The 16,462-nt window shown below is 47.8% G+C and overlaps 1 protein-coding gene across 8 annotated transcripts in view; it reads left to right on the top strand.

Annotated features, from left to right (window-relative positions):
• Positions 1–16,462, top strand: part of MAP7 (microtubule associated protein 7) — a 162,887-nt gene that overhangs the window by 125,801 nt on the left and 20,624 nt on the right. For 6 of the 8 annotated variants that reach the window (XM_075597429.1, XM_075597426.1, XM_075597428.1 and 3 more), the window contains 3 exons: positions 1,725–1,882; positions 3,152–3,279; positions 5,256–5,539. In XM_075597429.1, the coding sequence (XP_075453544.1) occupies positions 1,725–1,882; positions 3,152–3,279; positions 5,256–5,539 (570 nt within the window). The remainder of the gene's footprint in view (positions 1–1,724; positions 1,883–3,151; positions 3,280–5,255; positions 5,540–16,462) is intronic. The other 2 variants (XM_075597427.1, XM_075597430.1) reach the window with 1 other exon arrangement.

Below are 16,462 nucleotides of genomic sequence, written 5' to 3'. Positions count from 1 at the left end.
CCTTAACATCATTATACTGCATGTTCCATATTGCTATAACCGCATCAGTGCTTTCAGGTGCATGCGTTGTTGTGCTCTGGGTCCTTTTCAGCCCTGCAAGGTTAAAGTTATGTGGTCTCCTTCTTTGCTACAATTTTAACAGAGACATCATGATGAACGGCATGTATTGCTGCTCAGAGATCTAAGTAGTGCAAGATTTCAGGACCTTTTGAGACCTTGTCTGAAAGGCATCAGTTTTACTAATTTTTATATAGTTGGGGGTTTTTTGGAGGGGATTACAAAAAAAAAAAAAACTAATAAAGCTATTATTATTATTATATTATGTATTCTTCTTTAATATAATGTATTTTAGCGGTAACTCACTATGCACATTCATATAGACTAGCTATAGACATAGTCAGATTAAAGAAGACGAGGGAAAACATTCTGCATGCAAAATAACCTTTTTCAATTCTAATGACAGATTTGACTCCCTACGAGTAGTTGAAGGACATCTCTCACTTGCTGAATGATTGCCACTGCGGCATAAGGGAATCCCTTAAAATGTCTAGTAAAGTTGAAACAACTGCTGATTGACCTTTGCCGAACTTCTAGAGGCTAATAACTTATTTTATACCAATTCATTTTTTTCGTGTTGCAGATCTGCAATTAAAATAGTCACCGATAAACACATCTGTGTTGCTAGTATATATTTTAGTAATGACATGTGACTGCAATGTCATGTTCTTGTCATGAAATCGGAAAATACAGACTATTCTTTTCAAAAGATTTATGTGTCATTTCATCAAGACAAATGTTTTGTTCAGAACCGACATGGTAATGATGTCATGGAAGTGAACCAACATGCGATACAAATCTCAGGTGTACGGTTTCTGGAGACTTCAATAGGGACTAGTTTGTAGGTTTTCGTAGTGGTAGTAATAGTTTGTTTTACATTGTAAACTTTGACGTTGTCCATAAGACTTCTAGAGGGGGGAATAAACAAAAAGGAGAGTGGAGACTAAAACGTTTATTGACAACATTTTGTGGTCAAAATAATAATAATGATAAATAAATAATAATATATAGCAATTCACAAATCTGACAATTTTCTTTGAAAGTGCTTGTGAAGAAATTTCCATTCATTAACTTGACCGTGTAGCAAAAAGGCTGTGGGAGATTAGTACAGTATGGTGGATGTACACTTGTAAATGTAATATATACGATACTTTGCATGTTTAATGTAATGTCACTGTCTGCCTATGCTTTGCTTTCTCTGTTCATGATGTTTCTGTCTGGGCTACTCCACTTGGGTTTGGCTTCATTTTCCTGCCTCCAACCTTGATTTTTTTTTCAGGGGGAATCCTTTGTTGCTTACTTTGAATTTAGAAACCTTGACAATTTCAACCGTATTTCTTACCAATAATTCTGATAAAGTAATCAATGTGGAATCCAGGGTATACGGGTTGTCAAAGTCGTTCCAGAACCATTGCTGTAGTTGCTGCCTTGTTGAGTAAACCATACCACGTTGCTGGTCAATTAATCTCAATAAATACATCTAAAGTGAAGCAGATAGTCTTGAATGCATTTTGAAAATACAGTGATGGTTCTGGTTTTAGACGATATCTTCTGCTGGTATTAACAGCCTCCCTCTTTTCTCTTTCTTTTTCTCTTGCCTTGCTGCTTCCTGCTTCTGGCATTTCAATGTTCGCACCCCCAACTATGTTCTCTTAAAAACACCTTAGTTATGCCCATTTGTCCTCGTTCAGCATCTTGCAGCCCCATCAGCCCTCAGCCCTACAAGACTGCAAACAGTAAAAGTTCAGAGAGACCAAAGCTTTTTGTCACAACTCCAGAAGCTATTGGGCGGCGGAAAACCACACACTTTGCAGGGGTCAGCAGTGTAAGTATGGCAGCTTTCAGACTGTGCAGCCTTAAAAAGAATTCAAGTACAAATATTTCCATAAAATGTTTTCCGTGTGAGTCTACTTCCAGTTTGAAGCATGCAAAGTCAGAATGTTCATTATCTTTATATTACAGACGTTGTCCATTAACATATACAGTTGTGTGAAAAAGAAAGTACACCCTCTTTGAATTCTATGGTTTTACATATCAGGACATAATAACAATCATCTGTTCCTTAGCAGGTCTAAAAATTAGGTAAATACAACCTCAGATGAACAACAACACATGACATAATACACAGCGTCATGATTTATTTAACAAAAATAAAGCCAAAATGGAGAGGCTATGTGTGAAAAACTAAGTACACCCTTACTGAGAAGGGATAAAGGTGAAGATTCACTAACCTCCGATACGTAATATTGAATCATATTCCTGCATTAACTGTCATTATCACTGTGCAATAACCCATACCGGATGTTAGTGCATCTCCCCGTAATTATCACAGCATTACTTCTCTAATGGCCCTGAATCAGCATAACAACAACAGCATGTTTTACAAATATTTACATCCAGTTTTATGACATTACTGTAAGCTGGGTTATTCGTTATTACATATTTTTTTCTGAAATGTCAGCACCTCTTTAAATTCAGAATGGTTTACAAAATGCCTGTATCTTTACAATATGAATGACATTATACAGACATACAGACAGCTGATTATGCACTGAAGTCGTCAATGGGTCGCTGATCAATGTAAGTGCAGCACATTTTCAAGACATGAATGATACAACTGCGTACATACACAGTGTAACGAGAAATACTACTGTAACATTACCAGTAGTAACTGGTTCACTTCAGTGAGGGGATGGATATTAGGCTATAGGCCCAAATGCAAAAAAAAAAAGCATGACTGTTGGTGTTAAATGACTAGAAAGATAACTTAAACAAATTCTAATCCAAACTAATCTAATCTAATCAAACTCTATGGAAATTGTTTGACTAATATACTGAACTAAATCCTAATAAGTATCGGTATGTGAGAAATATGAAATGCTTATATCATACCAAGTTAATTATTACAAATAAGGTCAATGAAGAGATTAAACAATATTAAAAAGTGGTTTTAAACTTCCAGGAAGATGGTTATGACACCGCAGATACAGAGAGAGAACTAGTATTTATCCTATCTGGAACCACCAAGTGAAAATCATGTGACCTGTTTCTTTCCTTAGTTGTTGATGATCTTGTCTTTATGGGTTGAATTTAGATGGAGAAGAAAGAAAAGGAACGAGAGAGTGAAAGTGAAAATGTATTTATGACGCCCATTTCCATCATTAAAAGAGCTCATTCTCTTTACAATCCCAAAGTTAAATCACCAGCTCCCTTTCCAGTAGGGTAAGTGAACTGATACTTATTTTCTGAATGAATTCACAATACAGGGACTGTATGTGGGGTGTTTGTATTATGTGGGCTCTGATGAGCAGGTATACTGTTCGTAAACCTTTAGTCTCCAACCACCATACCCATCATTTCCACAAACCTTATTATATTTGATGTGTACTGAAAGTTTTTTTTTAAATTTGCTGATACGTTTATTTATCGTATTTATTTGAATGGTACCATAAGGGGGATCAAGTTTCCAAAACAATTTGTTGTTTAAGGACGAAAACCTTTAAACATGAGCTGTCCTGCAAGTTTCAAAAAGTTGACATTCTTTTGCTGTGAAAAGGTTTTCAATGTTTGAGAGCCTGGTGTAAAATGTGAGATGAGGCATAAACATCCTTTTTATCCATCATCTCCTGCGTGACATCAAATAAACATATATCAGATAAGTTCATCTGCTGGCCAATGTTGGGGTATTTCAGCGACCTGACACAAGATCTGCTTTTGCTTCATTGGTGTGCTTGTCAGCTTAGCTGCTCTATTTTTTTTTATATGTAATTATCTGAATTAATTGCCAACTATCAATTAAAAAAATGTTCTAAATAATTAAAATAAAATCCTTTTTGATACATGGGATCTTTATTTGATTCCTTGAGTTTATTTTCTTTCTACAGTGCAATGACTGTGGTAACTTGTAATTAGTCCTTCAAATTATAATGGAATGATTGTTTGAGGGACTCATACTATATGAGCTGAGCACTGTGCTATGAGGGAGATTCCGTGGCGCTGTTTTGTTGTTGGTTGAATCTTATTTGGTTCCTTAATATTGGATTTAATATCACAGCATACACTTTAACAGTAACAAGTTACACTTGTGTCTTGCACTGCTTCAATGTGCTACTTTTTTTTTTTTTTAACAGCATGTGGCACATGGTACATCCTACTAAACTCATCCCCTATGGGTCTACAGTTGTACTGTATATAATGTATACTTTCTGTGATACATTAAAGCGGCAGACCAAGCAATATCCTACATGTGTTTTTTTAAATAAATCAGTTCTGTACTATGAGAAAATACTTGCAGCATTTTTTTTTTAAACAATGCTGAATAACATTTTTAATGTATTATAATGTATCAAGGATTTTTTGTTTCTATAGCATCCATTTACAAAGTCACATCCCCTTCCTCTTCTGATACAGGCACTGGCATACCCCTTTTTGAGCCCTGCCTTCTCTCTAGCAGTGCACCAATTGTATCTAGTGACTGCCTGGTCACATGATCTTCCCCACAGAACGTTTCATCTTTGGTCCTCTTCTGCTGCATTGACAGCCATTTAGTTAACCCCAGAGATTAATCTTCGCCGATCGATCGGCAACTTAGCTAATTACATATCATTGTGTGGATTGTATTGAGGCACATATTAAAGTGAAATTAAAAATAAAATGGCAGCTTGGACTGCTGCTTTAAAGCACTGGACGTTATCATAAAATATTCTTTCCGATTAGATTTGTAACCATAATTACATTTAGCTTCTATTCGGTAGCTCTTGAAGTTTCTGTGAACTGCACAACACACACAGATTTTGATTGATATATTGAATTGACAATAATCGAATAACTAGTGTTTTTCTGTGCCTACATTTTCCTTGCCCCATCTTATTGTACTAAAAAGAGAAATGCATCATTTTAAAATAAAAAAAATATTTTTATGTCTAAGCCCAGGAATGCAGATTACTTCTGCTGTGCAGTGCCTTCCAACATAGAACGGGTTATATCTCCAATCATTTGTAACATTGTATCTTCAGTAGTGTTGTTATCAAAATGTTCTTTAGGTTACATGTACAGTATTCTTTGTCTCTGAAAATGCTGGACTTCTTTCTCTGAGTAGACAATGTGGGTAAACAACCCACTAAGATGGAGTTCTGTTATCTTACTGTGCGTTTAATGGGTTTCAATTTCCATTCAATATCCCCTTTGGTGATTTGCAGGCTTCCACAGAAGTCAGCAACCACTTTGTCTACCACAGCCAAGCCAGCAGCATCTCCCACCAGTTCCACGAAGTTTGTGACCACCCCTCAACACCCCCTCTCACCGGGAAATGTCCGACCAATCAAAAGAGATGTAAAGGAGGAGCGTAAGAAAATAGAGGAGGAGAAGGAGCCTGAGGATACACCCATGGAAAGTGTAGTTGCTAAAGAACCACTTTCAATATTTGGAAACAACACCAGTGAAGAAAGGCTGATTAGTCCCGGCACTGCAGAAGCTGTACAAGGTTAGGGAAATATTTCTCTTTCTCCTTCTACTCTTCCAATTATTGTCTCATATCTTTTCGAGACTATTGAGACATCATACATTTAAGATTTTTAAAACCTCTTTATAGGTATTTTACAAAAAAACAACAAAGTAAATATAAACTGTGGTGGTGGATTTACAGCATCTTGACTAATGTATGCGAAACAATCTTGATCTTTCTGAAAACATCAGTGGGTGCTATTATCACAGGCTAGACCAGTGTTTTTCAACAAGGGTTCCCTGCAATTTTTCTGTCATTTGAAAATACAGAAGCGTTTACAATGCATGTGATCTCAGACGCGCTACTAGAGAAAGTTGGGGTCCCTTAGCATTTCACAATATAATTATAGGTTTTCTTAACCAAACCAAAGGTTAAAAAACACTGGGCTAAACTAGAGTTGGGTGATATATACCGAAATGTAGTAATATTGTGTTAACTATATCTCCCGGAGTGCCGATATGGGAGATGCTGTTTTGTGATATTACGGAAAGCCTGTGCTCAGAGGTGCCACTGTGCTGTCTCTGCCTCTCTCACCCTGAGTCCCCCTCTCTTACCCTGAGTCCCCCTCCCTTCCTGCTTCTCACTGCTCACTCAGAGGGAGGGGGAGGAGCTTTGGGAAGCATGGGGAGAGCATGTGAGCAGCAGGCTGCAGCAGGGAAAGGTAGGATCCCCTCTCCTCACTTTGCTTTTGTTAAGCCCTCCATGCCACCACCCTCTGCCTAGAGCACTTAATCCCTTCCTCTCTCCTCCCTGGGGCCTTTAACCCCACCCCTGCCTGCCATCCCCCTCATCCCATCCCATCACTCCAACCCTTTATGAAAATGTTACAAATGTATTAAAACAGATTTTACGACCATTCTTTATTATCAAAAAAATCTGTTTAATATATATTTTTACATTTTATAAATGAAATGTGTTTTTAAATGGAGGGAGTATCTCAGGGTAAGTGATGAGATGAGGACTGGGAGGTGACGGTTATGGCAGCAGTGTAGGTGAGAGTGGTGGGATGAGTGGGATGTTATGGAGATGGGAGCAGTGTGGGTGAGAGTGGTGGGATGAGGGGTATGTTATGGAGATGGGAGCAGTGTAGGTGAGAGTGGTGGGATGAGTGGGATGTTATGGAGATGGGAGCAGTGTGGGGGAGAGTGGTGGGATGAGTGGGATGTTATGAAGATGGGAGCAGTGTGGGTGAGAGTGGTGGGATGAGTGGGATGTTATGGAGATGGGAGCAGTGTAGGTGAGAGTGGTGGGATGAGGGGGATGTTATGGAGATGGGAGCAGTGTAGGTGAGAGTGGTGGGATGAGTGGGATGTTATGGAGATGGGAGCAGTGTGGCTGAGAGTTGTGGGATGAGTGGGATGTTATGGAGATGGAAGCAGTGTGGGTGAGAGTGGTGGGATGAGTGGGATGTTATGGAGATGGGAGCAGTGTGGGGGAGAGTGGTGGGATGAGTGGGATGTTATGGAGATGGGAGCAGTGTGGGTGAGAGTGGTGGGATGAGTGGGATGTTATGGAGATGGGAGCAGTGTAGGTGAGAGTGGTGGGATGAGTGGGATGTTATGGAGATGGGAGCAGTGTAGGTGAGAGTGGTGGGGTGAGTGGGATGTTATGGAGATGGGAGCAGTGTGGGATGAGTGGGATGTTATGGAGATGGGAGCAGTGTGGGTGAGTGTGGTGGGATGAGTGGGATGTTATGGAGATGGGAGCAGTGTGGGTGAGAGTGGTGGGATGAGTGGGATGTTAGGGAGATGGGAGCAGTGTGGGTGAGAGTGGTGGGATGAGTGGGATGTTATGGAGATGGGAGCAGTGTGGGTGAGAGTGGTGGGATGAGTGGGATGTTATGGAGATGGGAGCAGTGTGGGTGAGAGTGGTGGGATGAGGGGGATGTTATGGAGATGGGAGCAGTGTGGGGGAGAGTGGTGGGATGAGTGGGATGTTATGGAGATGGGAGCAGTGTAGGTGGGGTGAGTGGGATGTTTTGGAGATGGGAGCAGTGTGGCTGAGAGTTGTGGGATGAGTGGGATGTTATGGAGATGGGAGCAGTGTAGGTGAGAGTGGTGGGATGAGTGGGATGTTATGGAGATGGGAGCAGTGTGGGTGAGAGTGGTGGGATGAGTGGGATGTTATGGAGATGGGAGCAGTGTGGGTGAGAGTGGTGGGATGAGTGGGATGTTATGGAGATGGGAGCAGTGTAGGTGAGAGTGGTGGGATGAGTGGGATGTTATGGAGATGGGAGCAGTGTAGGTGAGAGTGGTGGGGTGAGTGGGATGTTATGGAGATGGGAGCAGTGTGGGTGAGAGTGGTGGGATGTTATGGAGATGGGAGCAGTGTGGGTGAGAGTGGTGGGATGAGTGGGATGTTATGGAGATGGGAGCAGTGTGGGTGAGTGTGGTGGGATGAGTGGGATGTTATAGAGATGGGAGCAGTGTGGGTGAGAGTGGTGGGATGAGTGGGATGTTAGGGAGATGGGAGCAGTGTGGGTGAGAGTGGTGGGATGAGTGGGATGTTATGGAGATGGGAGCAGTGTGGGTGAGAGTGGTGGGATGAGTGGGATGTTATGGAGATGGGAGCAGTGTGGGTGAGAGTGGTGGGATGAGGGGGATGTTATGGAGATGGGAGCAGTGTGGGGGAGAGTGGTGGGATGAGTGGGATGTTATGGAGATGGGAGCAGTGTAGGTGGGATGAGTGGGATGTTTTGGAGATGGGAGCAGTGTGGCTGAGAGTTGTGGGATGAGTGGGATGTTATGGAGATGGGAGCAGTGTAGGTGAGAGTGGTGGGATGAGTGGGATGTTATGGAGATGGGAGCAGTGTGGGTGAGAGTGGTGGGATGAGTGGGATGTTATGGAGATGGGAGCAGTGTGGGTGAGAGTGGTGGGATGAGTGGGATGTTATGGAGATGGGAGCAGTGTAGGTGAGAGTGGTGGGATGAGTGGGATGTTATGGAGATGGGAGCAGTGTAGGTGAGAGTGGTGGGGTGAGTGGGATGTTATGGAGATGGGAGCAGTGTGGGTGAGAGTGGTGGGATGAGTGGGATGTTATGGAAATGGGAGCAGTGTGGGTGAGAGTGGTGGGATGAGTGGGATGTTATGGAGATGGGAGCAGTGTGGGTGAGTGTGGTGGGATGAGTGGGATGTTATGGAGATGGGAGCAGTGTGGGTGAGAGTGGTGGGATGAGTGGGATGTTAGGGAGATGGGAGCAGTGTGGGTGAGAGTGGTGGGATGAGTGGGATGTTATGGAGATGGGAGCAGTGTGGGTGAGAGTGGTGGGATGAGTGGGATGTTATGGAGATGGGAGCAGTGTGGGTGAGAGTGGTGGGATGAGGGGGATGTTATGGAGATGGGAGCAGTGTGGGGGAGAGTGGTGGGATGAGTGGGATGTTATGGAGATGGGAGCAGTGTAGGTGGGAGCAGTGTAGGTGGGATGAGTGGGATGTTTTGGAGATGGGAGCAGTGTGGCTGAGAGTTGTGGGATGAGTGGGATGTTATGGAGATGGGAGCAGTGTAGGTGAGAGTGGTGGGATGAGTGGGATGTTATGGAGATGGGAGCAGTGTGGGTGAGAGTGGTGGGATGAGTGGGATGTTATGGAGATGGGAGCAGTGTGGGTGAGAGTGGTGGGATGAGTGGGATGTTATGGAGATGGGAGCAGTGTGGGTGAGAGTGGTGGGATGAGTGGGATGTTATGGAGATGGGAGCAGTGTAGGTGAGAGTGGTGGGATGAGTGGGATGTTATGGAGATGGGAGCAGTGTAGGTGAGAGTGGTGGGGTGAGTGGGATGTTATGGAGATGGAAGCAGTGTGGGTGAGAGTGGTGGGATGAGTGGGATGTTATGGAGATGGGAGCAGTGTGGGTGAGAGTGGTGGGATGAGTGGGATGTTATGGAGATGGGAGCAGTGTGGATGAGTGTGGTGGGATGAGTGGGATGTTATGGAGATGGGAGCAGTGTGGGTGAGAGTGGTGGGATGAGTGGGATGTTAGGGAGATGGGAGCAGTGTGGGTGAGAGTGGTGGGATGAGTGGGATGTTATGGAGATGGGAGCAGTGTGGGTGAGAGTGGTGGGATGAGTGGGATGTTATGGAGATGGGAGCAGTGTGGGTGAGAGTGGTGGGATGAGTGGGATGTTATGGAGATGGGAGCAGTGTGGGGGAGAGTGGTGGGATGAGTGGGATGTTATGGAGATGGGAGCAGTGTAGGTGGGATGAGTGGGATGTTTTGGAGATGGGAGCAGTGTGGCTGAGAGTTGTGGGATGAGTGGGATGTTATGGAGATGGGAGCAGTGTAGGTGAGAGTGGTGGGATGAGTGGGATGTTATGGAGATGGGAGCAGTGTGGGTGAGAGTGGTGGGATGAGTGGGATGTTATGGAGATGGGAGCAGTGTGGGTGAGAGTGGTGGGATGAGTGGGATGTTATGGAGATGGGAGCAGTGTAGGTGAGAGTGGTGGGATGAGTGGGATGTTATGGAGATGGGAGCAGTGTAGGTGAGAGTGGTGGGGTGAGTGGGATGTTATGGAGATGGGAGCAGTGTGGGTGAGAGTGGTGGGATGAGTGGGATGTTATGGAGATGGGAGCAGTGTGGGTGAGAGTGGGTGGATGAGTGGGATGTTATGGAGATGGGAGCAGTGTGGGTGAGTGTGGTGGGATGAGTGGGATGTTATGGAGATGGGAGCAGTGTGGGTGAGAGTGGTGGGATGAGTGGGATGTTAGGGAGATGGGAGCAGTGTGGGTGAGAGTGGTGGGATGAGTGGGATGTTATGGAGATGGGAGCAGTGTGGGTGAGAGTGGTGGGATGAGTGGGATGTTATGGAGATGGGAGCAGTGTGGGTGAGAGTGGTGGGATGAGGGGGATGTTATGGAGATGGGAGCAGTGTGGGGGAGAGTGGTGGGATGAGTGGGATGTTATGGAGATGGGAGCAGTGTAGGTGGGATGAGTGGGATGTTTTGGAGATGGGAGCAGTGTGGCTGAGAGTTGTGGGATGAGTGGAATGTTATGGAGATGGGAGCAGTGTAGGTGAGAGTGGTGGGATGAGTGGGATGTTATGGAGATGGGAGCAGTGTGGGTGAGAGTGGTGGGATGAGTGGGATGTTATGGAGATGGGAGCAGTGTGGGTGAGAGTGGTGGGATGAGTGGGATGTTATGGAGATGGGAGCAGTGTAGGTGAGAGTGGTGGGATGAGTGGGATGTTATGGAGATGGGAGCAGTGTAGGTGAGAGTGGTGGGATGTTATGGAGATGGGAGCAGTGTGGGTGAGAGTGGTGGGATGAGTGGGATGTTATGGAGATGGGAGCAGTGTGGGTGAGAGTGGTGGGATGAGTGGGATGTTATGGAGATGGGAGCAGTGTGGGTGAGTGTGGTGGGATGAGTGGGATGTTATGGAGATGGGAGCAGTGTGGCTGAGAGTTGTGGGATGAGTGGGATGTTATGGAGATGGGAGCAGTGTGGGTGAGAGTGGTGGGATGAGGGGGATGTTATGGAGATGGGAGCAGTGTAGGTGAGAGTGGTGGGATGAGGGGGATGTTATGGAGATGGGAGCAGTGTGGGTGAGAGTGGTGGGATGAGGGGGATGTTATGGAGATGGGAGCAGTGTGGGGGAGAGTGGTGGGATGAGTGGGATGTTATGGAGATGGGAGCAGTGTAGGTGGGATGAGTGGGATGTTTTGGAGATGGGAGCAGTGTGGCTGAGAGTTGTGGGATGAGTGGGATGTTATGGAGATGGGAGCAGTGTAGGTGAGAGTGGTGGGATGAGTGGGATGTTATGGAGATGGGAGCAGTGTGGGTGAGAGTGGTGGGATGAGTGGGATGTTAAGGAGATGGGAGCAGTGTGGGTGAGAGTGGTGGGATGAGTGGGATGTTATGGAGATGTTAGCAGTGTAGGTGAGAGTGGTGGGATGAGGGGGATGTTATGGAGATGGGAGCAGTGTGGATGAGAGTGGTGGGATGAGGGGGATGTTATGGAGATGGGAGCAGTGTGGGGGAGAGTGGTGGGATGAGTGGGATGTTATGGAGATGGGAGCAGTGTAGGTGGGATGAGTGGGATGTTTTGGAGATGGGAGCAGTGTGGCTGAGACTTGTGGGATGAGTGGGATGTTATGGAGATGGGAGCAGTGTAGGTGAGAGTGGTGGGATGAGTGGGATGTTATGGAGATGGGAGCAGTGTGGGTGAGAGTGGTGGGATGAGTGGGATGTTATGGAGATGGGAGCAGTGTGGGTGAGAGTGGTGGGATGAGTGGGATGTTATGGAGATGGGAGCAGTGTGGGTGAGAGTGGTGGGATGAGTGGGATGTTATGGAGATGGGAGCAGTGTGGGTGAGAGTGGTGGGATGAGGGGGATGTTATGGAGATGGGAGCAGTGTAGGTGAGAGTGGCGGGATGAGTGGGATGTTATGGAGATGGGAGCAGTGTGGGTGAGAGTGGTGGGATGAGTGGGATGTTATGGAGATGGGAGCAGTGTGGGTGAGAGTGGTGGGATGAGGGGGATGTTATGGAGATGGGAGCAGTGTGGGGGAGAGTGGTGGGATGCGTGGGATGTTATGGAGATGGGAGCAGTGTAGGTGGGATGAGTGGGATGTTTTGGAGATGGGAGCAGTGTGGCTGAGAGTTGTGGGATGAGTGGGATGTTATGGAGATGGGGGCAGTGTAGGTGAGAGTGGTGGGATGAGTGGGATGTTATGGAGATGGGAGCAGTGTGGGTGAGTGTGGTGGGATGAGTGGGATGTTATGGAGATGGGAGCAGTGTGGGTGAGAGTGGTGGGATGAGTGGGATGTTAGGGAGATGGGAGCAGTGTGGGTGAGAGTGGTGGGATGAGTGGGATGTTATGGAGATGGGAGCAGTGTGGGTGAGAGTGGTGGGATGAGTGGGATGTTATGGAGATGGGAGCAGTGTGGGTGAGAGTGGTGGGATGAGGGGGATGTTATGGAGATGGGAGCAGTGTGGGGGAGAGTGGTGGGATGAGTGGGATGTTATGGAGATGGGAGCAGTGTAGGTGGGATGAGTGGGATGTTTTGGAGATGGGAGCAGTGTGGCTGAGAGTTGTGTGATGAGTGGGATGTTATGGAGATGGGAGCAGTGTAGGTGAGAGTGGTGGGATGAGTGGGATGTTATGGAGATGGGAGCAGTGTGGGTGAGAGTGGTGGGATGAGTGGGATGTTATGGAGATGGGAGCAGTGTGGGTGAGAGTGGTGGGATGAGTGGGATGTTATGGAGATGGGAGCAGTGTAGGTGAGAGTGGTGGGATGAGTGGGATGTTATGGAGATGGGAGCAGTGTAGGTGAGAGTGGTGGGGTGAGTGGGATGTTATGGAGATGGGAGCAGTGTGGGTGAGAGTGGTGGGATGAGTGGGATGTTATGGAGATGGGAGCAGTGTGGGTGAGAGTGGTGGGATGAGTGGGATGTTATGGAGATGGGAGCAGTGTGGGTGAGTGTGGTGGGATGAGTGGGATGTTATGGAGATGGGAGCAGTGTGGGTGAGAGTGGTGGGATGAGGGGGATGTTAGGGAGATGGGAGCAGTGTGGGTGAGAGTGGTGGGATGAGTGGGATGTTATGGAGATGGGAGCAGTGTGGGTGAGAGTGGTGGGATGAGTGGGATGTTATGGAGATGGGAGCAGTGTGGGTGAGAGTGGTGGGATGAGGGGGATGTTATGGAGATGGGAGCAGTGTGGGGGAGAGTGGTGGGATGAGTGGGATGTTATGGAGATGGGAGCAGTGTAGGTGGGATGAGTGGGATGTTTTGGAGATGGGAGCAGTGTGGCTGAGAGTTGTGGGATGAGTGGGATGTTATGGAGATGGGAGCAGTGTAGGTGAGAGTGGTGGGATGAGTGGGATGTTATGGAGATGGGAGCAGTGTGGGTGAGAGTCATGGGATGAGTGGGATGTTATGGAGATGGGAGCAGTGTGGGTGAGAGTGGTGGGATGAGTGGGATGTTATGGAGATGGGAGCAGTGTAGGTGAGAGTGGTGGGATGAGTGGGATGTTATGGAGATGGGAGCAGTGTAGGTGAGAGTGGTGGGGTGAGTGGGATGTTATGGAGATGGGAGCAGTGTGGGTGAGAGTGGTGGGATGAGTGGGATGTTATGGAGATGGGAGCAGTGTGGGTGAGAGTGGTGGGATGAGTGGGATGTTATGGAGATGGGAGCAGTGTGGGTGAGTGTGGTGGGATGAGTGGGATGTTATGGAGATGGGAGCAGTGTGGCTGAGAGTTGTGGGATGAGTGGGATGTTATGGAGATGGGAGCAGTGTAGGTGAGAGTGGTGGGATGAGTGGGATGTTATGGAGATGGGAGCAGTGTGGGTGAGAGTGGTGGCATGAGTGGGATGTTATGGAGATGGGAGCAGTGTGGGGGAGAGTGGTGGGATGAGTGGGATGTTATGGAGATGGGAGCAGTGTGGGTGAGAGTGGTGGGATGAGGGGGATGTTATGGAGATGGGAGCAGTGTAGGTGAGAGTGGTGGGATGAGGGGGATGTTATGGAGATGGGAGCAGTGTGGGTGAGAGTGGTGGGATGAGGGGGATGTTATGGAGATGGGAGCTGTGTGGGGGAGAGTGGTGGGATGAGTGGGATGTTATGGAGATGGGAGCAGTGTAGGTGGGATGAGTGGGATGTTTTGGAGATGGGAGCAGTGTGGCTGAGAGTTGTGGGATGAGTGGGATGTTATGGAGATGGGAGCAGTGTAGGTGAGAGTGGTGGGATGAGTGGGATGTTATGGAGATGGGAGCAGTGTGGGTGAGAGTGGTGGGATGAGTGGGATGTTATGGAGATGGGAGCAGTGTGGGTGAGAGTGGTGGGATGAGTGGGATGTTATGGAGATGTTAGCAATGTAGGTGAGAGTGGTGGGATGAGGGGGATGTTATGGAGATGGGAGCAGTGTGGATGAGAGTGGTGGGATGAGGGGGATGTTATGGAGATGGGAGCAGTGTGGGGGAGAGTGGTGGGATGAGTGGGATGTTATGGAGATGGGAGCAGTGTAGGTGGGATGAGTGGGATGTTTTGGAGATGGGAGCAGTGTGGCTGAGAGTTGTGGGATGAGTGGGATGTTATGGAGATGGGAGCAGTGTAGGTGAGAGTGGTGGGATGAGTGGGATGTTATGGAGATGGGAGCAGTGTGGGTGAGAGTGGTGGGATGAGTGGGATGTTATGGAGATGGGAGCAGTGTGGGTGAGAGTGGTGGGATGAGTGGGATGTTATGGAGATGGGAGCAGTGTGGGTGAGAGTGGTGGGATGAGTGGGATGTTATGGAGATGGGAGCAGTGTGGGTGAGAGTGGTGGGATGAGGGGGATGTTATGGAGATGGGAGCAGTGTAGGTGAGAGTGGCGGGATGAGTGGGATTTTATGGAGATGGGAGCAGTGTGGGTGAGAGTGGTGGGATGAGTGGGATGTTATGGAGATGGGAGCAGTGTGGGTGAGAGTGGTGGGATGAGGGGGATGTTATGGAGATGGGAGCAGTGTGGGGGAGAGTGGTGGGATGCGTGGGATGTTATGGAGATGGGAGCAGTGTAGGTGGGATGAGTGGGATGTTTTGGAGATGGGAGCAGTGTGGCTGAGAGTTGTGGGATGAGTGGGATGTTATGGAGATGGGAGCAGTGTAGGTGAGAGTGGTGGGATGAGTGGGATATTATGGAGATGGGAGCAGTGTGGGTGAGAGTGGTGGCATGAGTGGGATGTTATGGAGATGGGAGCAGTGTGGGGGAGAGTGGTGGGATGAGTGGGATGTTATGGAGATGGGAGCAGTGTGGGTGAGAGTGGTGGGATGAGTGGGATGTTATGGAGGTGGGAGCACTGTAGGTGAGAGTGGTGGGATGAGGGGGATGTTATGAAGATGGGAGCAGTGTAGGTGAGAGTGGTGGGATGAGTGGGATGTTATGGAGATGGGAGCAGTGTAGGTGAGAGTGGTGGGATGAGTGGGATGTTATGGAGATGGGAGCAGTGTGGGTGAGAGTGGTGGGATGAGTGGGATGTTATGGAGATGGGAGCAGTGTGGGTGAGAGTGGTGGGATGAGTGGGATGTTAGGGAGATGGGAGCAGTGTGGGTGAGTGGTGGGATGAGTGGGATGTTATGGAGATGGGAGCAGTGTGGGTGAGAGTGGTGGGATGAGTGGGATGTTATGGAGATGGGAGCAGTGTAGGTGAGAGTGGTGGGATGAGTGGGATGTTATGGAGATGGGAGCAGTGTAGGTGAGAGTGGTGGGATGAGGGGGATGTTATGGAGATGGGAGCAGTGTGGGTGAGAGTGGTGGGATGAGTGAAATGTTATGGAGATGGGAGCAGTGTGGGTTAGAGTGGTGGGATGAGGGGGATGTTATGGAGATGGGAGCAGTGTGGGTGAGAGTGGTGGGATGAGTGGGATGTTATGGAGATGGGAGCAGTGTGGGTGAGAGTGGTGGGATGAGTGGGATGTTATGGAGATGGGAGCAGTGTGGGGGAGAGTGGTGGGATGAGTGGGATGTTATGGAGATGGGAGCAGTGTAGGTGAGAGTGGTGGGATGAGTGGGATGTTATGGAGATGGGAGCAGTGTGGGTGAGAGTGGTGGGATGAGTGGGATGTTATGGAGATTGGAGCAGTGTAGGTGAGAGTGGTGGGATGAGGGGGATGTTATGGAGATGGGAGCAGTGTGGGTGAGAGTGGTGGGATGAGGGGGATGTTATGGAGATGGGAGCAGTGTGGGGGAGAGTGGTGGGATGAGTGGGATGTTATGGAGATGGGAGCAGTGTAGGTGGGATGAGTGGGATGTTTTGGAGATGGGAGCAGTGTGGCTGAGAGTTGTGGGATGAGTGGGATGTTATGGAGATGGGAGCAGTGTAGGTGAGAGTGGTGGGATGAGTGGGATGTTATGGAGATGGGAGCAGTGTGGGTGAGAGTGGTGGGATGAGTGGGATGTTATGGAGATGGGAGCAGTGTGGGTGAGAGTG

The sequence above is a fragment of the Ascaphus truei genome, chromosome 4, assembly GCF_040206685.1.
Source record: "Ascaphus truei isolate aAscTru1 chromosome 4, aAscTru1.hap1, whole genome shotgun sequence".
NCBI lineage: Eukaryota > Metazoa > Chordata > Amphibia > Anura > Ascaphidae > Ascaphus > Ascaphus truei.
This window is presented reverse-complemented; position numbering and strand designations above follow the sequence as displayed.